General features: G+C 44.7%; 1 protein-coding gene across 4 annotated transcripts in view; it reads left to right on the top strand.

Annotated features, from left to right (window-relative positions):
• Window positions 1-26,264, top strand: part of FBXW9 (F-box and WD repeat domain containing 9) — a 503,699-nt gene that overhangs the window by 260,772 nt on the left and 216,663 nt on the right. For all 4 annotated transcript variants that reach the window (XM_069604110.1, XM_069604111.1, XM_069604113.1 and 1 more), the window contains one exon: window positions 25,577-25,716. In XM_069604110.1, coding sequence (XP_069460211.1) covers window positions 25,577-25,716 — 140 coding nt within the window. The remainder of the gene's footprint in view (window positions 1-25,576; window positions 25,717-26,264) is intronic.

Genomic DNA, 26,264 nt, shown 5'->3' with positions numbered 1-26,264 from the left:
CAATTTTTGTCGTTATTAATTTTGTTACTTTTACAACCTCGTATATGGTTGGCTAATATTTAATTTAATTTTAATTTTTATGTACAAGCCTCAGAGGAAGAGCAGTGTTGCTCGAAACACGTGTAAGGCTGTACCATACTCACCTAATAAAACTGCAAACTAAGCAGTGTCTCAATTTTGTATGTGTTGGCGCAGTGAGACTGGAAACACTCCTCCTTGAACATGGTATCCACATATACGCATCCATCAAACTCTCATGTCAGACGAACCTATTGACCCAACACGGGGGAATAACAGTACACCCTCAACCACACTCAATGAACTTGGTAGCTTGGCTCCTAAGGTCAAAGAGTTCGGACACCTTAATCTGCCACAACGTTGTATGGATATCCTCAAGGAGGCTTGTAAACCAAACACCAGACACTGTTATTTCGACAAGTGGAAGAGATTTGTAATTTGGTGCCACTCTAAATAAATAAACTCCATAGAATGTACTCCATCCCACATTCTAAATTATATGCTCCACTTGTTAGACTCAGTATTCGTATTCAACTCCCTAAAGGTCCATCTGGCGGCTTTATCAGCGTACACCACCCCCTCGAGTAAGATATCATGGTGGAAAATTCCAGTCATTAAGACATTCATGGAGGGGCTAAAGAGACTCCACCCTCCAATTTCTAAGCCACCGCCAGGGTGGGATCTCAATGTTGTACTCGGAAAGCTCATGGGGCCCCCATTCGAGCCTATGCATAAGTCAAGTCTTAAACACCTGACATACAAGACTGCCTTCTTAGTGGCTATTACGTCCATAAGAAGAGTTAGTGAATTGCAAGCATTGTCAGTGCAGGACCCTTTCTTTATCATTCATAAAGACACATTGGTTTTACGTACACATCCAAGGTTCTCTCCTAAATACAGAGTTTCGCAAACAACTGTAATACTCTGCAGCTTCCACTAGATATCGGCCTATGTATAGCATGTGAATCTAAGCAGATATATATAGGGCCTCATTACGACCCAGGCGGTAAGTTACCGCCTGGGTCGTACCTTTACCACCATCGCGTCAACTATGTTTACGCCATGGTGGTTGGCGGACTTACCGCCCCATTCCGAGGTGAGTGGGGCGTAAGTCCCCATTAACCCATTTACCCTTCCTCATTCCCATTTTTGCCCCATAGGGCATAATGGGAGTGGGGAAGGCGTTAATTACGCCGCCGTAAATTACGGTGGCGTAATTAACAACAAGGTCCCTTAGCGCCATGGATTTTAACACCTGCTAAAAGCAGGTGTTAAAACCTCCATGGCGCTAAGGGACCTCGGAATCAGGCGGTAAGGGTCGGCACTGTTTACGCCCCCGTAAACCCCTTACCGCCTGGGTCCTAATGAGGCCCATAGTGTTTTGCCCAAGATGGGAAACACTGAAATGTTGGGCTCAGCATTTGCATCTGACAATTCATTAATGGTCATCAGCTTGATCTTAGTAAATTAAGATATCTGCATGCTATATTCACAGTCGGAGTTCTCAAGTGAAATTAACAAATAATACACCTTTCTTATTCTAATATAATGCCCAAGACGGTAAAGGCTGAAACGCTATAATTAACGTATGCACATTGAAATTCCTCAAGAATATCATGGGTATAAAACATGTAATCTAGGCATATTGTAGCCTATCCGCCTTAATAATCAATATGTGTCTTTTGCATCTGTTCCTTGCACTTAATACCTGTTAATAACAAGCATTGACAAAGGCAATAGTTTTGGCTCTTGTATATTCACTAGATAGGCATTTGCCTGACACTGCCATCATATATCCATGCGTGAATTTTTTTTTTCTCCAGCTCTTATGGCCAGATTGTACCATCATGGCAGTGCCTGGAACATGTCTCTGCCATGCCTACATAAAAGCTAAAACGAATGGCTTTGCCAATGCTTCTTTATTCTCTCTGCACTGCACACGAATTTGACTAGAGCCTTTTGGTTCTTTTAGTACGTAGGGTTCACCAGCATAAACTGGGATACAAGAATGACCGCCAAAATAGAGACCCATTTGACTCTGGAACACGGTATCGGTCCATGAGACTGTTCCGTTTGTTAGTGCAAAGCAGATAATTCATGAATAGTATTATGTCGGTGTTAGGAAATTGAATGAAGTTTCACTTGGGAGTAGCTGCTTAAACTATTAAAATGAATCTAAGATATAGCTTTTTATTCGCCTCTGTATATTGATGAATCATTAGCATGACATTTTTAAACAGTATTTTTTTTTAAATGTTGTATAGGTGTTTTGGAATATTTTTGAAATACTTTTGACAAACTTGAGTGTCATAGTTGTTATACTCTATCCTAAACCCAACTGTTGCCCTTTACTGGTCAGCCATTAAAATGTGAGCCAGGGAAGCTTTGTGAAATCCCTATTGCCAACTCTGGGTCATCGCCTTTCACCCCTTGTACACATGTAAGTAAACTGTCATAAAGGAAGTCTTTTACTGTTTGGATGTTGCGAGCCACCAGTTAGTGTCACATCGAATTTTCAAAATCCTGCGGCCGCTCTGAATAGCAAATTTGATGCTTGATATACGGGGATGCCTTCGGATCTGAACCCTTTCAACTGACGGCCAGTCTCTTGGAAGTGAATGGGATAGAGCAGGAAATTACTCTGAAGCTGTAGTACCCCTTAATGTTAAACACAATCCCTGTTTTAGGCATATGGCTCAATTTCATAGGCAGGTGTGCACAATAGAAAAATGTTGGTAGTCGAACCCATTGAAGTCCCAACAAAACATGTAAAGTTATTCGTAGTTCCATGGTTCTCTAACGATAGGCATTGTGCATAGTCTGTTTCCTGTGTTCCTGCCTCTCAATGTCCGATGCATTCAGGCCTGAGTAACCAGGCTTCTCTAGAAATAAAAATGGGGTGCACCACTAATTCAAGAAACATTTATGACAATCCATACAAGATTCAAAGAACATTTGTCGGGTGCAAATGAGTAATATCCTCAGCCCAAAACTGTATGATATGGTACGTCATTTATAACTTGCCTGTATACAAGTGTTTCTAGGCGCGACAAGACAAGGGTGGGAAAACGAATAGAGGACAGGACAAACCATCTTATGTGGCCTAGTGTCATTGAGATCATGCAAGTGTGAGAAATGAGAAGTGCAAGGGGAAGGGTGAGGGAGGAAGTGCCTGGGAGACGGAAGGGAACAGGACAGCAATTCTCTGAGTAGTGCAGCGCGGCTCTGGGTTAGTGCAAGGAGGCAAGGGGCTGTAGAGGTTACAGTTACAGCCCATAAGTGCATCGTAGGCCTGGAGGCAGTGCAGGAGTGACTGATCAAGAGTGAGCCTGGTACCCAGTGAGACTCTGAGGCTAGCCAAGCAGCCAGTCCGTGCAGCAGACAGGTAGGTCAGCAGGGGAGGGAGACAGAGAAAGCAGAGAAGAGGAAAGTTTTGAGCTGCTTCCAGGACTTTAGGTGATCTGGCTCAAGTTTGGAAGGGCCATGGAGGCCATTCAGAGGGGGGCACCTGCCGAGGAGAGAGAGCTACCACCCACTCTCTGTCTGGAGAAGCGTCTAACCCTTAAAGAGTTGGAGGTTGATGAGCGAAGGGCTCGAGAAGGAAGATATTTAAGAAGAGAGCGTTGGATGTAATTCGGCCCCCAGTAAGCCTTGTGGACAATGCAAAGGGTCTTGAACTTGATACTTGCAGCCACAAGGAGTCAGTGGAGAGATATCGGGGCTAGAGAGATACAGTCTCTGGGCTTGAGGCCAAGGATACGTCTCCCAGTCCTGTTCTGGATTAGTTGCAGAGGGCTGAGAGTAGAGGAAGGCAGATTGAGAAATAAACTGTCGCAGTAGTTCGGCCTAGAGAGAACCAGAGCTCTGGAGAACAGTGAGCATCTGTGGGAAGGTGAGAAAGGGAAGAGTACCTTTGAAGAGGTGAAGCTGGTAGTGGAACCTCTTGGCGACATCAGAGATGTGAGGAGAGAAGGAGTCCAAGATGAGACCAAGGTTTTTTGCCTCGCAGCAAGGCGAAGGAAAAGGGCCCAAGGAGGTCAGCCAGAGAGAGAGAGGGAGGGATAGTGGGAGCAGGGGTCCCAATGAGAAGGATCTGCACCTTACTAGCCTTTAGGCAAATATTTGGAGGCGCACCAATCCTGATTCGTGGATAGACAGGAATGAGCGAGGAAGGAAGGGAGGCTGAGGGGAGCCTGAAGGAGAGCCGAGTGGCATCCGCATAAAACTGAAAGTTAGAGCAGATGGTAGAGATCAGGGGGGCCAAGTAGAGGTTGGAGAACGAGGGTGAGAGGATAGAGCCCTGGGGAATGCCACAGGTGGAGGGAGAGGTGGCGGACAGAAAGGAACCAAGTTGGACCCGGCAGGCGCGGTCCAAGAGCAAGGTCAACCACTCAAGGTATCCTTTGTCAAGGGCCAAGCAGATGCTGTTGTCAAACTCAATGACACTATTCAGTGACTCCCTACAATAAATTAACAATACATTCAGTAACTGTCACGACCCTCGCCCAAAACCCCCCCTGACAAACCCATTGGCCAGGTGGTATCAGGACTCGGGCCTCTAGAGCCTGGCATCCTCTTCAAAAGCCCTCATGGGGCCAGTCCTGGCGCATATTGCGCCAGGCTCATACACCATGAAAAACAATGTGCTTGGGCACTACTTTATTGTATTGTCAGCCAACATGGAGGCATCCACATAGCTTGGTTCCTAAGAACCAAACCATGCGGTCTAGTGTTTTGGGTGTGGTAGCCTAGGGACTACTTTACCTGGACTATTTTGTTGGGGCTATTTAAACCACATCCGAGCAAGACAACACGCTTCGCGTTACTTTGCAGCTTGCAACATGACGCGCACCGTGTCCAGCTATTCCCTCGAACCTCGGAGAAGCAGAACCTGCAAGGAGACAAAAGGAACATCATTAGCAGCAGCATCTTACCTGCAGTCTTCATCTTTAAACACTCGCAGCTACTGAGAACAGCTTCCTCGAATCTGCACGCCTCCCGGACAGAACGACCTGAAAGAGGAAGATAGAGGCAACATTAAAGAAAGCAGTAGACATTTAAAAATTACGAACTGCTCAAAAGGCTTACCTGGTTGGTCGCCTCTCGGCTGGCACCACTCCAGACATTCCACTCGCACTGAAGAATACCGCGACCTACAAGGAAGGAAAACACAGGTTAGCAAAGGCAAGACTTTGCAGCGCTGCGCATAGCGCTTACTTACCGCATCATAGCGCTCTTAATGCGCCATCATTTACCAGCGAGGCTCAACCAAGCCAGTTCGCTGCACTGAAGCTCTGCATACCTAAGGGAGAAAAAAGAGACATTTTAAACAAAGAAAGGCATGCAGGATAGCAACAAAACTAAAGAACAGCAATAAGACCTACCTGAACAATATCAAACGGGCCGGCGTCAGTGAAGTAACTGGACCGCACTCGCCCATGAAAGATAACACGCCCCTGCAAAGAAGGCAGGACAGAGAGCACACCCAATTCTACCACAAGGTGAGGAGAGGGCGCCAGAGGGACTGAAATCATACAGGGGTGGAGGGAGGATACTTACCCCAGTCAGTCAGTCTTGAACACAGTCCTCCTGTATTTTCAGGCAGAACCTTCCCCTCAGACCACATCAGGGTAAAGCTGAGAAGCATACCAGTGAGTAACACGGCTGGGTGGCGTCCCTGTGGATACCAGGTGAGCGTAACAGTAAACTCACTGCTTTATAACATCAATTCAACAGAATACTGTCCTTGCCAAGAATCGTATCGGTGTTGGCAAGGACCTATAAGCAAAGGAGAACAGTTCAAACCGAAACTCAGTAGTTTAAGAGAATGTAATCCTGAACAGAACAATCTATATAAATAAAAATGCAAATGTTCGTTTGTTAAAAATCTTAAATCTCTGAAAGTTCTTCACTGATTGTTTTTAAATTTTGACACACTGTTGCATTCGAATAGGAGCGTGTTTTTATATACCTACTATACATAGATGTTACACCTGTGACAGGTAAATACATGCTTTTTCCGAAAAAACAGTGCCATCTGTTGGACGTAAAAGCAACACACACTATTTTACGATTCCATTTCAGTGCTCAAATACGTGCCGAGGAAGCAGCAGAGCAACATGCAGCCAGACTTTAGGATGCACGGTTGCGAGCACGGCTGAGAGTGGCTGAGAGACATCAACGAGAATCAGCAGATCAGCGTCAAACACGACTCCGTGTTCAGCAATCATGCGATTACAATAGCCTTGCATTCCGGTACAACCCAGCTGATGATTATAGTTTGAGCCGGCATTTTCTCATCGGCACCATGACTGAAGTGTGTCCTTATTGCAAGGTCCTGAAATTTAATGGAGAAACTAAAGGAATGTGTTGCGCTGCCTGGAAAAACTGCCTCAACTTGGAGAACCGCTAGAGCCATTAAAAACTACCCACAAGCATTGTCAAATTAAACATATTAGAAACGTGCGCTTTCTCCTTTCTTTCTTTTCCATGCAACCAGACTGAGCCACAGCAAGGCGTGGCCGGGGACAGCTAGTGCTAAATAGAAATGAGGAAACACTGACGCCCATAAAGCTTTTTTTTTTTTTAAGCTTTATTCATTTATTCACAACAGCGTGTCCTGATTTTATAGATTTAGGTAGCACCAACAAAACAATCTGTCTCAGTAACAAACAGAAATATACTTAAACTGAAATAGTTCACGAGCCCCAACCGAGTACTTGCATTTTCTGGAGTTCACAAAGCTGCAACCAGCTAAATGCCCTGCACCCCCTATTTAAACAAAATCTCACCTGACCCTGACTGTCTATCACAAGAGCCACATAGGTAGCATTATGGCGGGAGCCATTTTTGAATGTAGCCTAATCAAGTTAACCAACAGTCATCCATTGTGTTGATAGGAATTAGAATAACAAAAGGTCTAAATGATGCATAATTATCCAGGTAGGACGGTTCAGCATGGTTAGTGTAGTACAAAGCTGGAACCAGCTGAGCGCTGCACACCCACAACCAAGCAGAATATCACAAGCCATCCCACCACAAAAGCCCCCTAGGTCGCATTCTGGTGGTGGCCATTTTGAAATGTAGCTTAATCCAGTGAACCTACAGTACATCAAACATATTCATGATAATAAATGGCCAATAAGTCTGAATAAAGCGTGAGTAAAGTGAGGTAACTCTCTTTGAATACAAGACAGTAAGACCTAGAACTGTCCAACAGCCGAGTGCCCTGCGTCCGTGAAGAACACCAGATCTCACATGCAAGGCCCCGTTCGAGCCATACACCCTGCCCGTTACGTTGCCGGCCATTATGTAGTAGAGCTTGATAAATGTAAATCAAGTACATAATTGATGGTGCACGATATCAGTAACCCAAAGGACAATATAACTGAATCCTATATGCAAAATTTACTAGAATAAACCAACCCTCGTCATGAGTACCAAGACAACTTTGTACTAAGTAGTTTACCCATTCCTGTGTAATTCACACTTGCCGTTGGTACCCAGCTAACAATCTTGTAATCAATTTAGATCACCTTACAATAATCATATTGATCCATATTTAACTTATAACCCATATTCACATTCCTCTTATCATAATTATGGGTGCATATGATATTAGTAGCCATGTGTTGCAATCAAGCAAGCGTTATTTCCTACTGTGGACCCCCACAGTTATCCTCGCTGACAAAGCCAGCTAACAATCTTAGTCAGGAATTAGGTACTCCTAGAGTAACTGCGCTAAAAAAAATCAGCTCACGGTCTAAAGGGATCATTTATCACCAACCAACACCATATACCAATTTATACCTGCATGACTGAATCATAATGTGTAACAGACTCCCCAAGTTTGTCAAGATCACAACAATCAACCTTGTTAACCATTCAACGTTAAACGTAACTAGACAGGTCCCAATCACAGTTCGTACCACGCAGAGTCATAGCTTCCAAACATTCAATCCAATGTAGCTCTCTTTGTAGAAGTTTGTTTTGGAGATCCCCACCTCTTTTTGGTATCCCTGTCTGCTCCCGAACAACACAATGTGCAACATTGTGCCTAGTCTCAACAAAATGGAATGGCACCAGAGACTTCGAGTTCTTTAATCTGATATTCGACTTGTGCTAGGTTCACCTTGTTTTCATCTTACATGTGGTAATACCAACGTAAAGAAATGCCACAAGGGCACCTAAGCCCATATACTGCACTCATAGAATCACAAGTGCAGGAATGCCGCAGCAAGATCTTTCTCCCAGAGTAGGGATGAGTGATCACATATTTCCTTGAATTATGTTGCCACAATGCTGACAATTTTGATATGATTGCGTGCCCTTGAATTGAACCTCAGCATTGATTTTTCTCATCAAATTATGCTTTTACAAAAATATTCTTTAGCACAGTGCTTTTTCTATGGGCAAAAACAGGAGGACTTTGGAATAGTATATCTAATACCGGATCAAGTTTCAGAATTTCCCATTGCTTCTTTACAATCTGTTTAATCGTGAAAGTCTGTGTTGAAAATGTGGTCACATAGACTAATGCCGGATAAACTTTAGGTGGTTTCGGTGACAATAAAGCTTCACGTGGTGTCTGTTCAACTCGGACTGCAATTGTGTCAATTCGTTTTGAGTCAAATTGTCTTGAAGCAAATTTCTCTTTCAATTTTTCTGCTTGGAGGCAATATTCTTAAATGTCAGAGATGCTTCGTCAATATCTGAGGAACTGAGAAGTTCACTCTCCAAAGTACGCTTGGGTGGAAACTAGCAGCCAATAGTGAGCTAGTCCTGTCGGTAGCCGTAGAAAAAAAGTAGTCTTGAGTATGCCTCCTTCATGATGTACTTCAACATCTAAACCATGCATGTTTGTATAAGTGAAAGTAGAAGTAAATGTAATGCGCAACTGCCTATGATTCATATACTCAAACAAGTTTTCTAGCTCTTGCAAAGGGCCTTTCCATACCCCAAAGATGTCGTCGAAGTATCTCACACATAACAAGAGATATTATGACCACCTAGCCACGTTCATAAAAAGCTCAGTCTCCAAGCATAAAATAAATGCTTTAGCATAACTTGGGGCCATAGCGACCCCCCATAGAAGAACCGGACACTTGCAGAAGAAATCTGACAGCCAACCTAAATAAAATATTCTTTAGAACAATCTTCAAAAGAGTAAGAACAAAAATCGTATCCGCCTTACAAGAATAATTCATCAAAAGAAGCAACTCAACAGCTTTCATACCTGAATCATGAGCAATATTCGTATGCAGGCTTGTGACATCAAGGGTGAAAAGAATGGGGGGGAGTGGCTAAGGAGCCATGTAGCAAGACGTGCATCCACAGGAGCTCCTGCCGATCCTACATAAACCCGGATAAAAAACATACTGAGAGATCCGGCCTCTGAAAAAATGACAAGTGAGAGTTTGTGAATTACTGAGGCACGACTGGTGGCAGTCTGTACCAGACCGGCAACGTGATTCATGGAGATAGAACTCAAAGAAGATTGCGGCTGATCGCAGGAGGCAACCTCAAATTGGCGACCGCTTAGGAACAAAGGGACCGGACTGCGGGTAAACTGAGCAAGAAACATCGTGAAGGACAGCGTGCGCCCTGCAGCAGCGGCTACCTCTGATGCGAAAGTATTGACCAACACAGTGCGGCAGAGCCTGGTGGGGTACTGACTGGGGCACTCATAGGGTGTACCCCAGCCGAACGAAAGGCGAGAGCTGGATAGCACACGAATGAAAAAGTGAAAGCGGAACAGACCGCGGCGGATCCCGCAGGAGAGGGACCCGTGAGGTAGCGCAGCCGAAATAGCAACAAAGACTTTTAAAAACATAAACAAAGGGACAGCAACCCAGATATAACGTTGCAAGTCTAAGTGCACATCAGCGGTCCTGGATTCCGAGGAACGCTGCACAGTGAAGGGGACTGCACAGAGCAGGACGTGCTGGAGCAATAGCGCAAAGACAGGTCCTGCCACACACTGAATGTTCATGGACCCAGCACCGCGTTTAAAATGATACAGCGCGAGGCTACACCATACGGGCACCACAGTGGGGGCCGTGTTGAGTGAGGGGACATCTACAGAACAAAGCGAATAAGCGTTTGCAGACGACTGAGGAAGGATCAGGAAGCAAACCGGGAGTAGCAGAAAGGAGTGCCAGCACCAAGCATTGTTGGACGGCTTGAATACACAGAAATGGCAGGGCTTGAACCGGGACTGCTGGAAAAATTGGGCTGAAGACACACTGTGTGACACCAACATAGGGAGCAAAAAGATACGCCCATCGGAACGTATACTCTAGTGTAGCACGATAAGAGTGGGAGGCTCCTCTTAAAACTCACGGTCGTAAGAATGGGAGATGGGGCCTGGAAGACATCGCTCGAAAAAAACAGCCGGAACATATGCACAGCACAGTGCAGTCCTGGAGCCCGAGGACGCAGAGATGAGACAAAGGACTTATGAAACACGTTGTGACAAACGGAATAAACACCATGCAGCACCATAGCAGATGCAGCAATAATAGAGGGTGAAGATAAGAAGAGACCCCTGAATAGAGGGAATCGGACGAACAATATAAGATAAGAGGCAGATCCACAACAGATGTAACAAAGTACACATCGAGTCCGGAACCACAATTAGAGAGGGCACAGAGTAGTACCCTTCCTGAAACTGCACGACGCCCAACAATACACGGCTCACCACCGTCACAACCAGTGGAGAGGCGACAAATCCAGGAAACCATCCCAGGCACATGTAGGTGGGGTGACCTATACCCAGCGGTGGGGAATTAGAAGCAGGAGCTGAATGTAGGGCAGGCAAATAGGTGCAGAGTGGGAAGCGAAACCACTCACGGACAAATAGAATCCTGAGAGTGAGGAAAATGCATCTAGAAACGAGGCAATACACCACACGGGCCTGGGTGAACGTTGTCTAGTGGCATAACAATGGGCCTTGCATTATACCCGGATGTGGAAGGGCTATTTTACAGGTAACAACAACCAAGGAATAATGACAGACCAGTGCACCAGGCCCCCACACAGCAGAGCTTGCACTAAGGGAAAGAGACATCTGAACACACAAAAGGGAGAAGGAAAAGAGTGTGACTCTAAAGTTTAGCAGAGAATCGCCACTAGCAGGCCAGAAGAGGGCCCACTAACACACCCAACAGGGGAACTCTGTGGCAATTGTAGAGTGAAGAACTGGTCCTAGGAACCAAAAATAACGTCAAAACAGGCTAAATCCAAGCCGAAACAGTCATCATTAGACCTTTTTACTAAACCGGCACAAGGTACGGACACCCCAAAGGCGAGTGGACAGGAAATAACAGGAGGAACAGTCCCGTCAAGGGGCGATAAACAGATCCTAGAGGCCATAGCGGAATTGAAAACATCTTGAGAAACCAAACTGGATGCTGCCATGGCAGAGCTCAAAACATCCCTAGAATTCAAAATTGATGCGGTCAGCGTGGACGTCGATCTCCTACGACAGGACGTGAAGGCGGTGGCAGAACGCACAGGAAGGCTGGAAAAAGGAAGTAAAGGCCAACACAGGCCCTTGCACAGATAACGTCAGAGAAATTACCACACTACAACAAGAAGTACGGAACCTGGTATACAGAGCTGAAGAAGCCGAAGGGAGAGCCCGCAGAAATAAGATACACATAGTGGGACTCTGATCCAACTAATTATAATGAGAACATGCTTCTGCACAAGATATGGGCAGGGACGCTCACCCATGGGTTTACAGTAGAGGGAGCGCATAGAGCTCTGACAAGGAGACCACAGCCGGGCGCTCCTCCCAGACCGATTATCGCCAAAATTTTAAACTATAGAGACAGAGAAAGAATACTGGAACACTTCCTGAAAGGAGGAACAATAAGCAGAGCATCGGCGCCCATCACAGCGTACTCGTATTATACTTTCTAGGTGCATAAAGAACGCCTGAACTATGTGGCGATTAAAAGGAGGTTGCAAGTGTCAGGGCTGAAATACATATTATTGTATCCAGCGAAGCTGAAAGTCATGCATAAGGCAAAGCATTTGTTTTTAGAGACTCCGGAAGATGCGACGAGATGGATGGACACAGTGAATTGCCCAGCTGATGCAGAGGACTGGGTGGTGACAGAGGAGGCTAAGTGACTCTGCGCTTTCTTCATCATGTATATTGTTGAGCATACTGGTAGTGGGAGTGTAGAGCTCAGTTAAATGCCAAGCTATGCTATTAAGTTATGACCTTAAATAAGCCACAACTACTCTAAACTGTTGAATTACTCGGAGCAAAGGAAATTGACCCTGTAGCCTATGGATAATAAATAGCAGGAGATACGGTGCTGCTTTACTATAAGCGGCACATGGGAACACGTCAATACCCCCAGTAGTTAGGTTAGTAGGATAACAGTAGTACGATATCCTCCCGCTGCACCCTAATCACCGGCGGATGCCGGGGTGAGAGAGAGATGCAGGGTAGCCTGAGATGCAGGGATGGAGCTGGCTAGCAACACTTTGGGAGGGGGTGGGTGAAGGGAGGTGGGATAGTTGGGGTGTGGTGTTATAGTTTGGAATGCTATGAGGGGACGAACCTACAATCACAAGCCACTGCGTAAGAAGAGGAGAGTAGGAGGGGAGACGGGCGGAGTAGGGAACAGATCTACGTGATTTATCCGCGGCTTATATTACCACGGCCGAATAGTTTGCATGTGAAATGTACGAACCGCAAAAGGTTTGTACATTTCCCATGCAAACACACGTACAAAACCCTGACATACCTGTACTGCGGGGGTGTCCCCCGCAACACCCCGCTCATTATATCACACAATACAGTGAGCGTGGTATTGCTGGGGACACACCCGCAGCCCACGCAGTCTTTTTTTTTTTATATATACTTACCTACAATGCTACCACCAAAGGTTCGAAGTTTTGGTGTTCGAACCTTTGCTGGTAGCATTTTCGGTCTTTTTGTATGGTCGGACCTTTTGTTTTTGGTCAGATCGTACAATACCTAGGGAACGGATGAGATGGGAGACGTGACCTTGAATGTGAGAGGACTAAACAATTACATCAAACGGAATAAGGTCATGATGTACCTGAAGAGACAGAAAATAGATATAGCCTTGTTACAGGAAACTCATCTGACCAAAGATAAACAAGAGGTGGTGGTGGTGAGGAAATGGAAGGGGACCACTATAGGAGCAACATACTCAGCGTATGCCAGAGGGGTTATGACGTGGATAGCACCACACGTTCCATTTAAGCTATTACAGTCTACCATAGAGACAGATGCGAGGATGGTGTTAATAAGAGAGAAAATAAAGAGGTGAACATCATTAACATTTATGTTCCGAATGAAGACACCACTGGTTACTTTAAGAACTTATATGCCACGATTAGCCCATATATGGATGGGGCAGTTATATAATAATAATAATAATAAATAATATGGGGTGGGGACTTCAACTGCATATTGGACCCAAAGCTTGACAGATCAGATGAGAAGGTCGAGAGGCCTACCACAGTAGCAAAGGCCTTGAGGACCCTATTAGGGGATTTTGGTTAGTGGATGTGTGGAGAATGCAGAACAGAGAATACTCTCACTATTCCGCCCCACAAAACCTATACACCTGATTAGATTATATATTTGTTGCATCAGAGCTAATGGGAGAAATTATGTGAGCAGAATACAAAGCTGTGGTCCTCTCAGACCATGCGCCATTGATAGTTACATGGCAGATCTTGCCCCCTAGGGTGAGAATCCCGACATGGAGACTTAAAGCAGAGGCACTAAAAGACACAGTGTTTAGAGAAGACTTGAGGAAAGAAATACGAGAGTACTTTGAACACAACACTGGTAGTGTAGGACCGGCGGTACACTGTAGGAGGCATTCAAGGTGGTGGTGAGAGGGGCAGCAATATCAAAATGAAAAGGGTTGCAAGGTGGCATAATACAGGAATTGCATGACGCAGAAAGGAAAGGGAAGGCCAAAATGCGGGAGGGTGGGTGTTCCCCAGAGGAGGCTGAGACCATACACCAGCTACAACAAGAATGCAGGGATCACTGGGAAAGAATATGCAACCTAAACTACAAGAAATACGTCGTAAGGCAGCACGCAGAAGGAGATAAGCCGGGCAGATTACTGCGTGGTTCTATAAAAGCGATACACCCAGACAAACGGAGTAATGCAGGGGATGGCTGGGCAGGCACGAGATACCCAAGAATATGTAAACAAATGCTTTTTTGAGTACTATCAGAGATTGTACACAGACATAACCGAGGGGGGAGGAAATTGATGCACTGGAAACATTGACAGAGATTAATCTTCCCAGACTTGAGGCAGAGGAAAGGGAGAACTTGGAGGCTCCAATCACATTAGAAGAATTAGAACTATTAATTAAGCTATTACCCACTAATAAAGTCCTAGGGGCCCCCCCCCCGCTGCTAGCAATGTTAAACGAGGCGATTGACAGAGGCACATTGCCAGATTCCCTTAGGGAAGCGATCATTATTCTGCTCCTTAAACCCAACAAACCGAGCACGGACTGCGGATCATACAGACCACTATCAGTGCTCAACCAGGACAGTAAGATACTCACAGCTGTGATGGCCAATAGGTTGAGACCAGTTATAAATAAACTCGTACATCCTGACCAGACAGGGTACGTCCCACGCAGGAGTATATCCGACAACCTGAGGGGGCTCCATCACGTTATAGAGCAGACAGAGGGCGGCTCCCAAGAGGTGGCAATAATCTCATTAGACGCATTGAAAGCCTTCGACTCAGTCAAATGGCCCTGGTTAATGGCTGTCTTAAATTAATATGGTATTGGGGTGGCATATTTGAGATGGGTCCAGTTGCTATACAGCAAACCATTAGCTCCGGTCAGACCGGGAGCGACCATATCAGAACAATGGCAGTTTAGCAGAGGTACCAGACAGGGATGCCCGTGGTTGCCAATGCTTTTTATTTTAGAACTTGAGCCCCTAGCGATATACTTGAGGCAGCAATATGGAGAAGTAGGAATCAGCACGAAGGGAGGGCAACATCTGATATTGATGTACGCAGATGATATGTTGTTGTATTTGAAGTATCCTGAGGAAAACCTACAGTATATCTTGGAGGTTCTGGAGCGATATGCGATGCTGTCTGGCATAACAATTAACCCCAAAAAGTCCAGCATATTACCCCCAAGGTAGATAGGTAGGAATATAAACTGCCGGTATTACAGATAGGGTGGGAAAATGAATCGTTCAGATACCTGGGAACAGATGTATACCACAATGTTGAAGTTGAACACAAACAAAACACAGAGAAGGATTTGTCTAAAATTGAAAATAGCATAACATTTTGGGCTAAGCTACCTCTGACCATGATGGGGCGAGTGGCACTGTTAAAGATGGTGGTACTGCCCAGGCAATTAAACTACTTTGTGAATATTCCATATATGATACCTAAATGATTCTTTGCTACAATTCAGAGTATATGTAGCGGGTTCATATGGCACAACTCCAGGAATAGAATAGCGTTGTGGAAACTACAAAACCCATATGAACAAGGGGGCATTAGATTGCCCAATTTTGAAGTATACTATTTGGCTATCCAACTTCAGTATGTGGCAAGGTGGCTATCAGAGAACCCTACGAGAGCAGAGTGCACTCCTTATTTTCTGAATAAATGCATGTGGATGCCAAAGTTGCAACGAGAAAAGGGGACAAAACTGTTGGATCTGGGAGGGAAGATGTGGCGGAGAGCCTGCTAGGTAATGGGGAACCCGTTTCCGTGCTTCCTGCAGATGCCCCTACTGGCACTGGATGGGATAGATGGGCAAGTGCGGACGACTATCAGAAGGCAGTGGGAACCGATGGGATGCGACCCTCGGTGATGTATGGCAAGACAGGAAGGCGATAGAGTTTGAGGCTGTGGTGGAAGATACAGGATTTCATTGAGGACAATACATCACATACGCTAGGCTGATGACGATGATAAAAGGCACATGGTCGGAGACAGTGTTAACCCAATAGCCTGACACTGTCATAGAAACATTTTATGATGTGTAAGAGGCAGGCAATGAGGTCTCCAGAATGTATGAACTGTTGCTGTCCAAGGTGGGGAAGGAGGTGGTCCAGACGAGATTGGGAGGAAGAAGCTGGGGAATCAATGGGAGACGGGTTGTGGATCAGGGAACAGGGATACCACAAGAAAGTATCAAGGAACGTGAGGTTACAACAGATTCAATTTTATGTCACCCACAGAGCGTACATGACCCCTAAGAAGATAGCCAAGTTTAAAGACGCAGGTACACAGACATGTTCAAAATGTGGGGAGGTGAACGCAGGAATGGTGCATATGTTCTGGGCATGCCATGAAATAAGGAGATTCTAGAGGGAAGTGGCCCAGCTCATGGCAGAGAAAGAGATAAATATGGATGTGAACTCCCTGTGGGCGTGCATGTTAGGGGGGGTCCCCCAGACCGCGTAAACTTAAACACGTGAGTGAACTCAAAGACCTGGCGTACATACTTGCCAAACATAGGTTGGCAATGTGTTGGAAAGCAAGTAGGAGACTGAAAATAGAAGCCTGGTGGCACGATCTCCAGAAATGGGTGAATGCTGAAACAGAGGCGGGGAGGAAGAAGCAGACACGTTGATGGCCTGGAAGCAAATAGTAGCTACACTGGCTGGGTCTGACAGGGCAAGCCCGGAGGAGGACAGCCCTTCAGGGGGAGAGGAGGGAGGGATGCCCATAGAACGTGTTGTGGAAGGCTGAAGGTGTAGTAGGCTTGGGAAAGGGGGCGGAGAGGGTGAGGGAGGGGAGAAAACAACATGACACTGTACATGAGAATTGAAATGCATACTTGTTGTTACACTGTACGGTTACTAAGTTGAAATCAATAAAATTGTTTTTAAAAAATCAGATAAAAGGGTGAAAAGAATGTCACGGCCCTGCACAAAAATCAACCTCTGACAACTTTTTTAGAGAATGGCAAGTGTCTTCAATGTACGTGTCACTTGATTGAATCAGAGGTTGAATTGCTTCCTCCAAGTATTAGGCAAGGGAATCCAGCAGGCATCCCATTGCCGCAATACTAGGTCTGCCAGCAGGGCTTATTAAGCTCTTATGCACCTACGGGAGAATATATAGAACCGGTATCACCAGATGTAAGTTGTTCAGAAACGCTTTGGTGTGGTGCGATATTACTCCATTAATTTCAGCCTCAAAGTATCCAAAATTAAAGATCTCACTTGTTCAATAGGATCATGACAAATGTCACAATACGTGTCCCCATCACTCAACTTTCCCTCAATCTCTCGCAATTAATCCTCTTAATTCATTAAGACAAGGACACCCCCTTTATCGGCAGATTTGAAGGTTAGCTCTTTATTTAAAAGTTTCTTCAAAACAAGTCGCTTACGATGTGAGAAATTACTATATTGAACCTAATCTTACTGAAGTACTCCAATACTTTTATTTCTCAAATACCTCTAGGGTCGGGTTACGCACAGGTGGATAAAAAGTGCTCTTGGGTTCATCCCCCTCACTGGAATCTTTTAGTGACTCAAAGAACACTTTTAGTTTCATTTTTCTTAGCAATCTATACAAACCTATTTTTTCGTGCAAGAGTGTTCTGGAATGTTGAGCAACAAAGGAAAGGCCTTTCTGTAAAACCCAACTCTGGAAATCTGTCAATGCTAACTTGAAATGTTGATCACTCTAAGTCTTCCATGGCAGTGGTGCCTTTCTGGGAGGATTTATTCTTCTTCCCTCTTCATACAGACTGTGTTCTAAAATTGAAACCTGTTCAATTGAAGTTGACGGTGCCCCTTGCGGCTCTACACTTTCGTTAATCCACCCTCCTGTTGCTGAACAGGTTCTTCTAATTTCATGCTAGAAGCGTCAGATAACACTGCACTATCATGTGGTAGGTGAGGTTTTCTATGTGGAAAGGGGTGCCCTCTTTGTCTGTACTATTCCTGCCAGGTATAGTCGATATCAATCTTGTAGTCGAGCGTATTTCTCCTGACTTTACTTTTCAGTTCTCTCTTGTAACCCTCCAGTTTCACATTGGTATCATCCAAACTCTTCAGAATTTGCTCATTAGGAAAACGTAGTACATTGATTTCCCCATCAAGACTCCTAATATTATGTTAATGTTAATGTTAAAGGTTACTTGTACCGTGCACTATCACCACTGGAGTGGTCCCCTAGTGCTCTGGCGGATCTAAAAAAGGACGATGTGAAACAGGGAGGCTGTGGGAGCGGTTAGTAGGGTGCAGTGGGAATAGGAAAGTGAGATATGATATTCTGTTGGCAGCTTCAGTTCGGTTTGACCCGTTTGCTGAGCTTAGGTGCGATTTTAGAGTCTAAGTGATTCCCATGTGCTGTTGGCCATGGTTATGTGTTTGTATGTTGTTGCTGTGTAGTGAAGTATGTGCGGTTTGCTGGCACAGATGCGGTCATCTGAGTTTCTGTAGGAGAAGTGTTGGTGGAAAAATTAGGTTTTAGTATTGGGTTAGCAGGTTTTTTTTCTCACCTCTTTGCTTTGGTTTCTGTGGTCGGCATCTATGACCATCCTGTGTGCTTTGATATTGTTTGGCATCCTAGTCGGTAGGTACGTTGCAGTGTGGTATTAGGTTCTGTAGAAGTCTAGCGGTATGTGCACATGGGTAATGGAGGTGTGTTCGCCCCACCCTAGATTTAGAGATGGTTAGGTTAGGAAGGTGTTGGGCCGCTTCCTTGACTTCTAGTGGGGGATCCCTGCCTACTGTGGTATTCCTCTGTAAACTTGGCGGTGTGTGTGCATGAGAGGTCCAAATTGTCCTCCCTACGCCCACCAGTTGGGATAGTTAGGCAATGGATTGTAGGTCCCTCCCTGGGCTTCCTGTTTCTGCCAGAATGTATGGTTCCTACTCGTTCCCTTCTGATTTTGCGGTGAAGAGCCACATTTTAAGTTGTTTTCTGAATTTCAGATGATCCCTTCTATTGCCTCTGTTTTTTGGTAGGGAGTTCTATGTTTTAGGGGCCAGGTGTGACAAAGATGCTCCTCCGAAAACCGTATGGTTTTGGTTCTAGACTAATGTTGTATCTTGATCTGAGTTGTCTTGCAGGATGGTAGATGGTTATTTTCTTCTTTAGGAGCTCTGCTCCTCGGCCGTGGATTGCTCTGTGCTTTATGCACATAGTTTTGAACCTTATTCGCTGTTTTATCGGTAGCCATTGTACTATTTTCAGTGCTGGGCTAATGTGTTCTCTTCGTGTTAGTTTGAGCAGGAGTCTGGCCGCTGCATTTTGGATATACTGAAGTTTCTTTAGTAGGCGTTGTGGCATTCCTAGGTATAGGCGGTTGGCGTAGCCTACTCTGGACATGATGAGTGCGATGATAGTGAGTGTTCTATGGGTGGAGGAGAGGAACGGTAGGATCCTTTTTACTGTGTGCAGGAGGAAGAAGCATTTCTTGATTATAGCATTTACTTGTGGCTCAAGTGTTAGTTCGTTGTCCGTCAGGACTCCCAGGTTCTTTACTGTTGTTGATTGTGTCAGTGCTGTTCCTAGTTCTATTGGCCATGGGATGTAGTGGTGTTTTTGGATATAACCATTATTTCTGTTTTACAAAGGTTGAGTTTGAGGTTGTTTGTGTTCATCCAGCCGTAGAGTTCTTGAAGGCATTCTTGCAGGTGAGTGTTTTCTTTGCGTGTGTTTTGTACTTTGTAGATGATCTGTGTGTCATCAGCGTAGTTGTAGCATGTGAGGCCATGTCTTTCAATGAGCTTGATTTGTGGAGCCGGGTATATGTTGATGAGCAGCGGATCCTTGTGGTACTCGGCAGGTGGATTCCCTTGGGGTGGATTTCAAGGTTTTGATCCAGACTGTTTCTCTTCTATCTGTTAAGAAAGATTTAATCGAGTGTATGGCTGGGTCGGTGATTCCTATTTCTTCCAATCTCCTGATGAGAAGGTCATGGTTAACTGTGTAATGCTGCGGAGAGATCCAGAAGTATTAGAGCTGCTCTTGTGTCCGAGTCTGCATTAGCCTTCAGGTCGTCCCAGATTGAGAGCACTGCTGTTTCTGTTCCTCTCATCGGTCTGAAGCCTACATGTGCTTGGTACAGCAGAAGGTGTTCTTCTATGTAATCTTGTATTGTTCTATATATACGTAGGTTTCGAGCAGTTCCGCTGGATGGGGGATTTTTGAGATGGGTTTGTAGTGGTATAGGTCTTCCACGCTGCCTGCTGTGTCTTTGAGGAGCGGCTTGGTGTGTATGCCGATTTGAATGATCGCGGTACTTTCCCTGTTAACAGTGATTGGTTGAAAAGATTTCTGTAGTGTTCCATGGGTGCTTCTTGCGTGAGGATTAATTTGTGTATGTGATACTTCTTCAATTGTTAATAAAATATGATCAAGCAAACATTTATTAAGAATGAGTCTCCATCGTTTAACAAATTGTGGGGTTATCTTTACAAAGCATGGGCTCCAGAGATACCCGAAGCCCCATAGGTATCGGCTGAGCTTGATGGTATTGTGCTAAAGTAGATGCATGTAGCTTAAAATTAATCTCAATCCGTATAAGTCTTTCTAGCTGCCTGGTCAGTTCTTCTGGTTTATCAGCGGACGGTCATTCCTCACTAGTATTTTTAATCAAATTTAGAATTATCAGAGCTTCTTCCCCAGTGAAAGTATTTCTGCTCTATTAGAGGTTAAAATTAACAAGGGGGTCCTGGGAGTCCCTCTTCCAGACATTAGTCCTGGTTACGAGGGACTTACCCAGAGTCTTTAGCTCACTATCTTTCACAGAGAAGAAATATCCCAAACATATCAGTCTTTGTCCTGCCCTGGGGCAGTCCAGCACCGAAATGCTAGGCAATTCTCCTCTGAACAAGAGTACCAACAGAAACCCTAGACACGTGTTTCGGTCTGGTTGGACCTCATCAGTAGGGTGGATCTGTGCCTCTCTAAGAATAGTGAGCAAGGGGTCTACGTCTGGATTCCCCTAGTAATTTAGGGTGAGACCCAAAGTTACTTAGAAATGCAAATTAACAAGGGGGTCCTGGGAGTCCCTCTGCCAGACATTAGTCCTGGTTACGAGAGACTTACCCAGAGTCTTTAGCTCACTATCTTTCACAGAGAAGAAATATCCCAAACATATCAGTCTTTTTCCTGCCCTGGGGCAGTCCAGCACCGAAACGCTAGGCAATTCTCCTCTGAACAAGAGTACCAACAGAAATTAGAGGTTAAGCTATCAATTTTCAAAAATGGCATGCTGTTTATACAATAAGTATTTAAACCTTTAAGGAGTGCTACCCCAATTGAGGCTCAATCAATACACACACAAGAAACAGAAATGGGGGTGCACCACTAATTCAATAAAAATGTATGACAATGGTCACAAGATTTAAAGCGACATTTTTCAGGTGCAATTGGGTAAAATCCTCCGCCTAATAGGATAAAGATACATATAGCGAAACCAGGCCCATAGACACTACAAGCAACCCAAATGCACTCCCCACAGGACAATGTCCCTTCCTAGTTAGTTGGGCACAATTACTTCCAGTACATGATCAAAAAAGAAAATAAGCAGATTTACTCTGGACAATTAACCAAAAGAATGTATAACATATTCATAGTATGTGTCTAGCATGTTCTAAACCACAATACAGACATTTCAACGTAATATGCATTCATAAAAACTTCACAGTAGGTCAACAAAAAGTATTTTAAGAAACACTTTCCATATAATTCCTTCTGGAACAAAAACCATCTGCAAAGAAAGTGGAGTCTACGACTTAAGCTCTATCAGCATGGGCCCTATCAATGCACTTGCTTTTTATTTTTTAGGACCATAACAATGTGATTGTTACCTTTGCAGCTGATGGCAACTGCTCCTCTGCTGTTCATTATCGGAGAGTTCCTTGGCATGTTTCTGCCAGTAAGTAGTTATCTTTCCTTTTGAGTTTGGGGTATCATAGGTTAGGGGCTGGCAAGACTTTCTAGGAACGTCAAGGACTGGGTTGGTTTGTTTCTTACTTGGGCAACTGATATTTCCACTGGATTCATTGTTTTCCCATTCCTGGAGAGTTTTACCTGCCCATGAGATTCTATTTATATGGGTCTGGCCACCCACTGGCCATTTCAGGCTGATTGCTGGGGCTGGTACATGATTGGCTTTCAGGATTTCACAAGCTTTGATGGGTGGCCTAGTAACCACCATGTTGAGCTGCCTTTTAGGTATAGTGCCTTTTGTTCTGATGATTGCCTTAATATAGTTGGGAATGCTAATTCTTACATAGCCCTTTGGGGGGCTGCAAGCTTCAATTCCTTGTGCAGTTTCTTTTAGGTTTCCGTCCGGATCATCTTCCACAGTCTGATTATTCCTTCAGTCACTTCTGGTCTGACGTGGAGGCATTCTTCCTCGAGTTGTCTCATAACCAGAGCCATCTTTCTGCCAACACTACCCTTTTTGATATTGTTGATGTTGCTGCTGTTCCACAGCTTTAGGTCAAGTTTATTTTTTGGGGGGTTTTATGGAGTGAGAACCTAGCTTTGAGAAGCAGCAGAGCAACAATGGGTTAAAAGGAAAACCGGTGAACAGACAAGTTACAGCAGGACTGTGTTTGCTTACAGTTAAGCAACGCAAGCAGTAATTATGCATAATGTGATGTTGGGTGGTAACAGGGGTGTCTGTGCTGCGTGAGGAAGGTGCTCCTTTCGAAAATACAGGAGGCTGGTTGTGAATTTAACGTTTATGGGTATGAGGTTCCACAGCCTTTGGGGTGTAGATCAACAATGCCCGTTTAATTTGTTTTTGCTTTTTTGTGGTTATAATCTCGCCAGGTCCTTACTTCATAAGGAGCATTGACATTGCGGGAGATGGTGACCTTTTTGTATATGTAGGAGGAAGCTTGAAGAGTGATGGCTTTGTAAATGAGGCAGCTGGCCTTGAAGGTGATGCGTGCTTGTAGGGGCAATCAATGTAGTTCAAACAGAGTGGCGTAATCTGGTCAAATTTACAGACCCTCCACATGCAGGATGCTTTTTATTGGTGCAAGGGGGATGGGGCTTAAACAGAACAACGGTCACTGGTGCGAATTGGAAGGTATTGTCTGTTAGGAAGTGCTTGCTTATCCACAAAAGACAGAATTGGTGCTAAGCTGACTGGCGTTTCTTTGCTCTGTACTTTTTGAAGGAGAGGTAGCTGTCAATGTAGATTCCCAAGGACATAGCTCATGGTGTCAGCTGCAAGATGAAGCCCTCAAGGTCCATGGTCGACAGCCAGTACTGGATGTGGGTTTATTTGGTGTTTTTTGGAGAGGAAGCAGAATTTCTTTGGAGTGGAGTTTTTTTGCAGTATGCGCTGGATTCCCAGGTGGTTGTACGTTCAGTGAGGGTTTGATGATCCAATGTGTGGAAAGCTGCAGAGAAATCGAGGGGTACCAGGAGGCAGGGCGTGGCCATCATTGAGAATGCTGAGAGCATTGTCTACGATTTGATGGGAGCAGTCTCTGTGTTGCATCAGGCTTTGAAGCCAGATGGACAGGTCTGTAGTCACTTGCTGGTGTTGAAGTGTGCTTGAAGTCGGGTGTCTAATGTTGTTTTGATGATCTTGCCAAGAAAAGCAAGATGTGTGAAAGGGGGATAGTTGTTGAGGTTATTGGGGTCAAGTGCTTTTTAAAATATTTTTTGGTGGTAGCATTTGTCCAGTTTTGGGGTAGTTGGAAATGCTCCATGTGTGAGGTAAGCATTGACGATAGCCAGGAACGGATGGAGTAAATCTGTAGGGGGTGCCTTGAGGATGGAGACTGGAAGGATAGCATTAGATTAGTTGACAGCATTGAGAAATGCTAGGGTGTTCTGATCTACAAGGATAGTTTTGAAGATTGTCAATGTGTCGTTTCATATGGTGGGATATGTAATGTGGTTGGCGTCAATACTTTGGCTGGTCTTGCAAATCTAGTCAATGAAAAATGTGGATTTCCCGATGAATGAGGAATTCTAGGGGCTGGGAGTAGGGTTGATGCACTGAAGAGAAACATGCTTTCATTGTTGTTCACTGTTCCATCTTCTGTATTTGCCAGTGCTTGCCCTAATTTTCCTTGTCATTTCTTTTCCTATCTACATTGACCTTTTAAGAATTAAAACACCTCTTCTGGCTATAGAGAACTTATTGAAATGGTGCATGGTACAGCATTGTGTTTAGATGTTTCTGCTGCTCCGGTCAGTACATTGATGACATTTATTTACAAGTATTTCTTTTGGGCCAAGGGTTTGAGTTCATTGCCCTCCATCTCTCACTTTTGAGACTTGAGATCGGAGTCGAACTGCGGCTATTGTTGTACATGCAGCAGGATAACAGTCAACAGAAAGTTGTTCAGTTTGCTTCCTTCATATATGTTTAGGTCATGCCTAAATGCAACAGTTCCTCTATTTTACTTCTGCTATGATGTATGCGTACCAGTACCCGCTGAACCACTTGTATAGCCACGTATCAATATTTAAATACTTTAATATTTTGGTGAATGGGATCGTGTAACGCTGTTCTCAGCTGTAGCAGGTGAAAGTCCTAACTAAAATAAGAAGATGACCGGAACAATTCCTCATTCTATAGACCCGCCTCTCTCCTACCCACTGGATCGTGGTATCAGTCGCTCTGTCACAAGGCTTAGGCAATGCATAGAGCAACAAAGCATGTGACCCAAGGCAGATCCAGGATAAAGAATTGGAGACAAGAGGCACCGAGATGTGCTGTAGTTCAGCTGTAAGTCAACACAGGCAACTGTTCTCATATTACTCTATTATAACCAGTGATCGAAGTGTACGAAAAGAAGTAGTGGAACTATGTTCCCGACTGGCCTGCACCCACTCCCCACAAACCCCATCACCACGCCCCCTCTCACACACAATACACATACCCAGACACTTGCACCTGCTGTTTAAGGGAACGTCCAGTGCAGTGCACTGAAAGTGCAAGTTTCAACTTCTTCCTACACTTTTATTTTAAAACGAAACCATTATGGAAAGGTTTATTCATAAACTAAAAGTATAGGAGCTGTAAATGGTAATTTAGAAAAGTAGAGGAGCACCGCTAGCGACCGCTCCTGCTCACTTCGACCACTGATTATAACCCCGTCTACCCCAGGCAGCCCAAAAATGCTTCGTGCAACAGCACCCCGCCCTTGGCTACTGCCTTTACCCTAACATTTGCTCGAAATGACATCCTTGTTTGTCAATAAATGCAAAATAAATACAACCTACATTTTTTGTCTAGCCTTAATATATTTATTTTATTGTAAATTGACAATGTTTTCTTTGTCCTTGAATTATTACATTTTTGTTATGCTTGCAAATTATGTCTGCACAACACACCGTCCGTGTTTGGCAATGTTACATAGCTTTTTTTTTTTTAAAATAACATAAATACAAAAATAACATGCCTGCCCACAGTAAATTGGGATTGAAAACGACTGATTTGTGCCCGAACCACCTGTTGGTTTGAACTATTGCGCTGGCATCTGTTTGCTGAGTGGGGTTGCATGCGAGGGTCTAACCTTTCTAACAACGCCGCCTCTTCTCTGCAGACCCTGACTTGAACTGGCCTGCTGCATGCTTGGACTTGGAAGAGTTGCTTGACCACTGGTCAGGCAGCAAAAGGAACTCTGAGCATTTCTCGTTGACGGATGGTCACTACGCCTCCGTGGACTCTGTTCTCCTGTTGCAAGTAAGTGGCTTTCTTGCAAGGAATGTGGGTACATCATGTTGCCACCCTTCGCTGCAGGATCACTCTCCCTACCACCCGATTGCCAGCTTACTTCCACTCCAGATTGGCAATGCAGCCAGATCCTAATTTTGGATATGGCCCGGCCCCTATAGTACTTTGGAACGTACAGCCCCCTTTTCCTTTCTTCAGGTTATGCTATCCATGTCTAAAGTGGTACAGTATGTAAAACCAAAAGAGCAAAGCTTAGAAAGTGGAAATCTGGTGCAGGGAGCCATTACATGCTCTGCAGGTCCCATTTTCCTTGCCTACATACATTAAACATGTTACCTGCAGCTTAATGGCAATTAATGGAAACATCACATGTCAAAGGTACTGCCACGTATATATTGGTAATAGATAAAAGTCCCAGGCCACATTCTTAGAAGAAGCAACCATTGTATCTGTTGGCTTATGTAATGCTTTGGTACTCCCTACAAGCTGGGTACTAAGCTATGCTCTATAGCTGTGCAGGGACCCAATGGTTTCCCGTGGGAAGTTTTTCTCAGAGC

This window comes from Ambystoma mexicanum, chromosome 3q, assembly GCF_040938575.1.
Source record: "Ambystoma mexicanum isolate Mex_15411 chromosome 3q, UKY_AmexF1_1, whole genome shotgun sequence".
Classification (NCBI taxonomy): Eukaryota; Metazoa; Chordata; class Amphibia; order Caudata; family Ambystomatidae; genus Ambystoma; species Ambystoma mexicanum.
The sequence above is the reverse complement of the archived record's forward strand: the minus strand, read 5'-3'. Positions and strand labels throughout refer to the sequence as shown.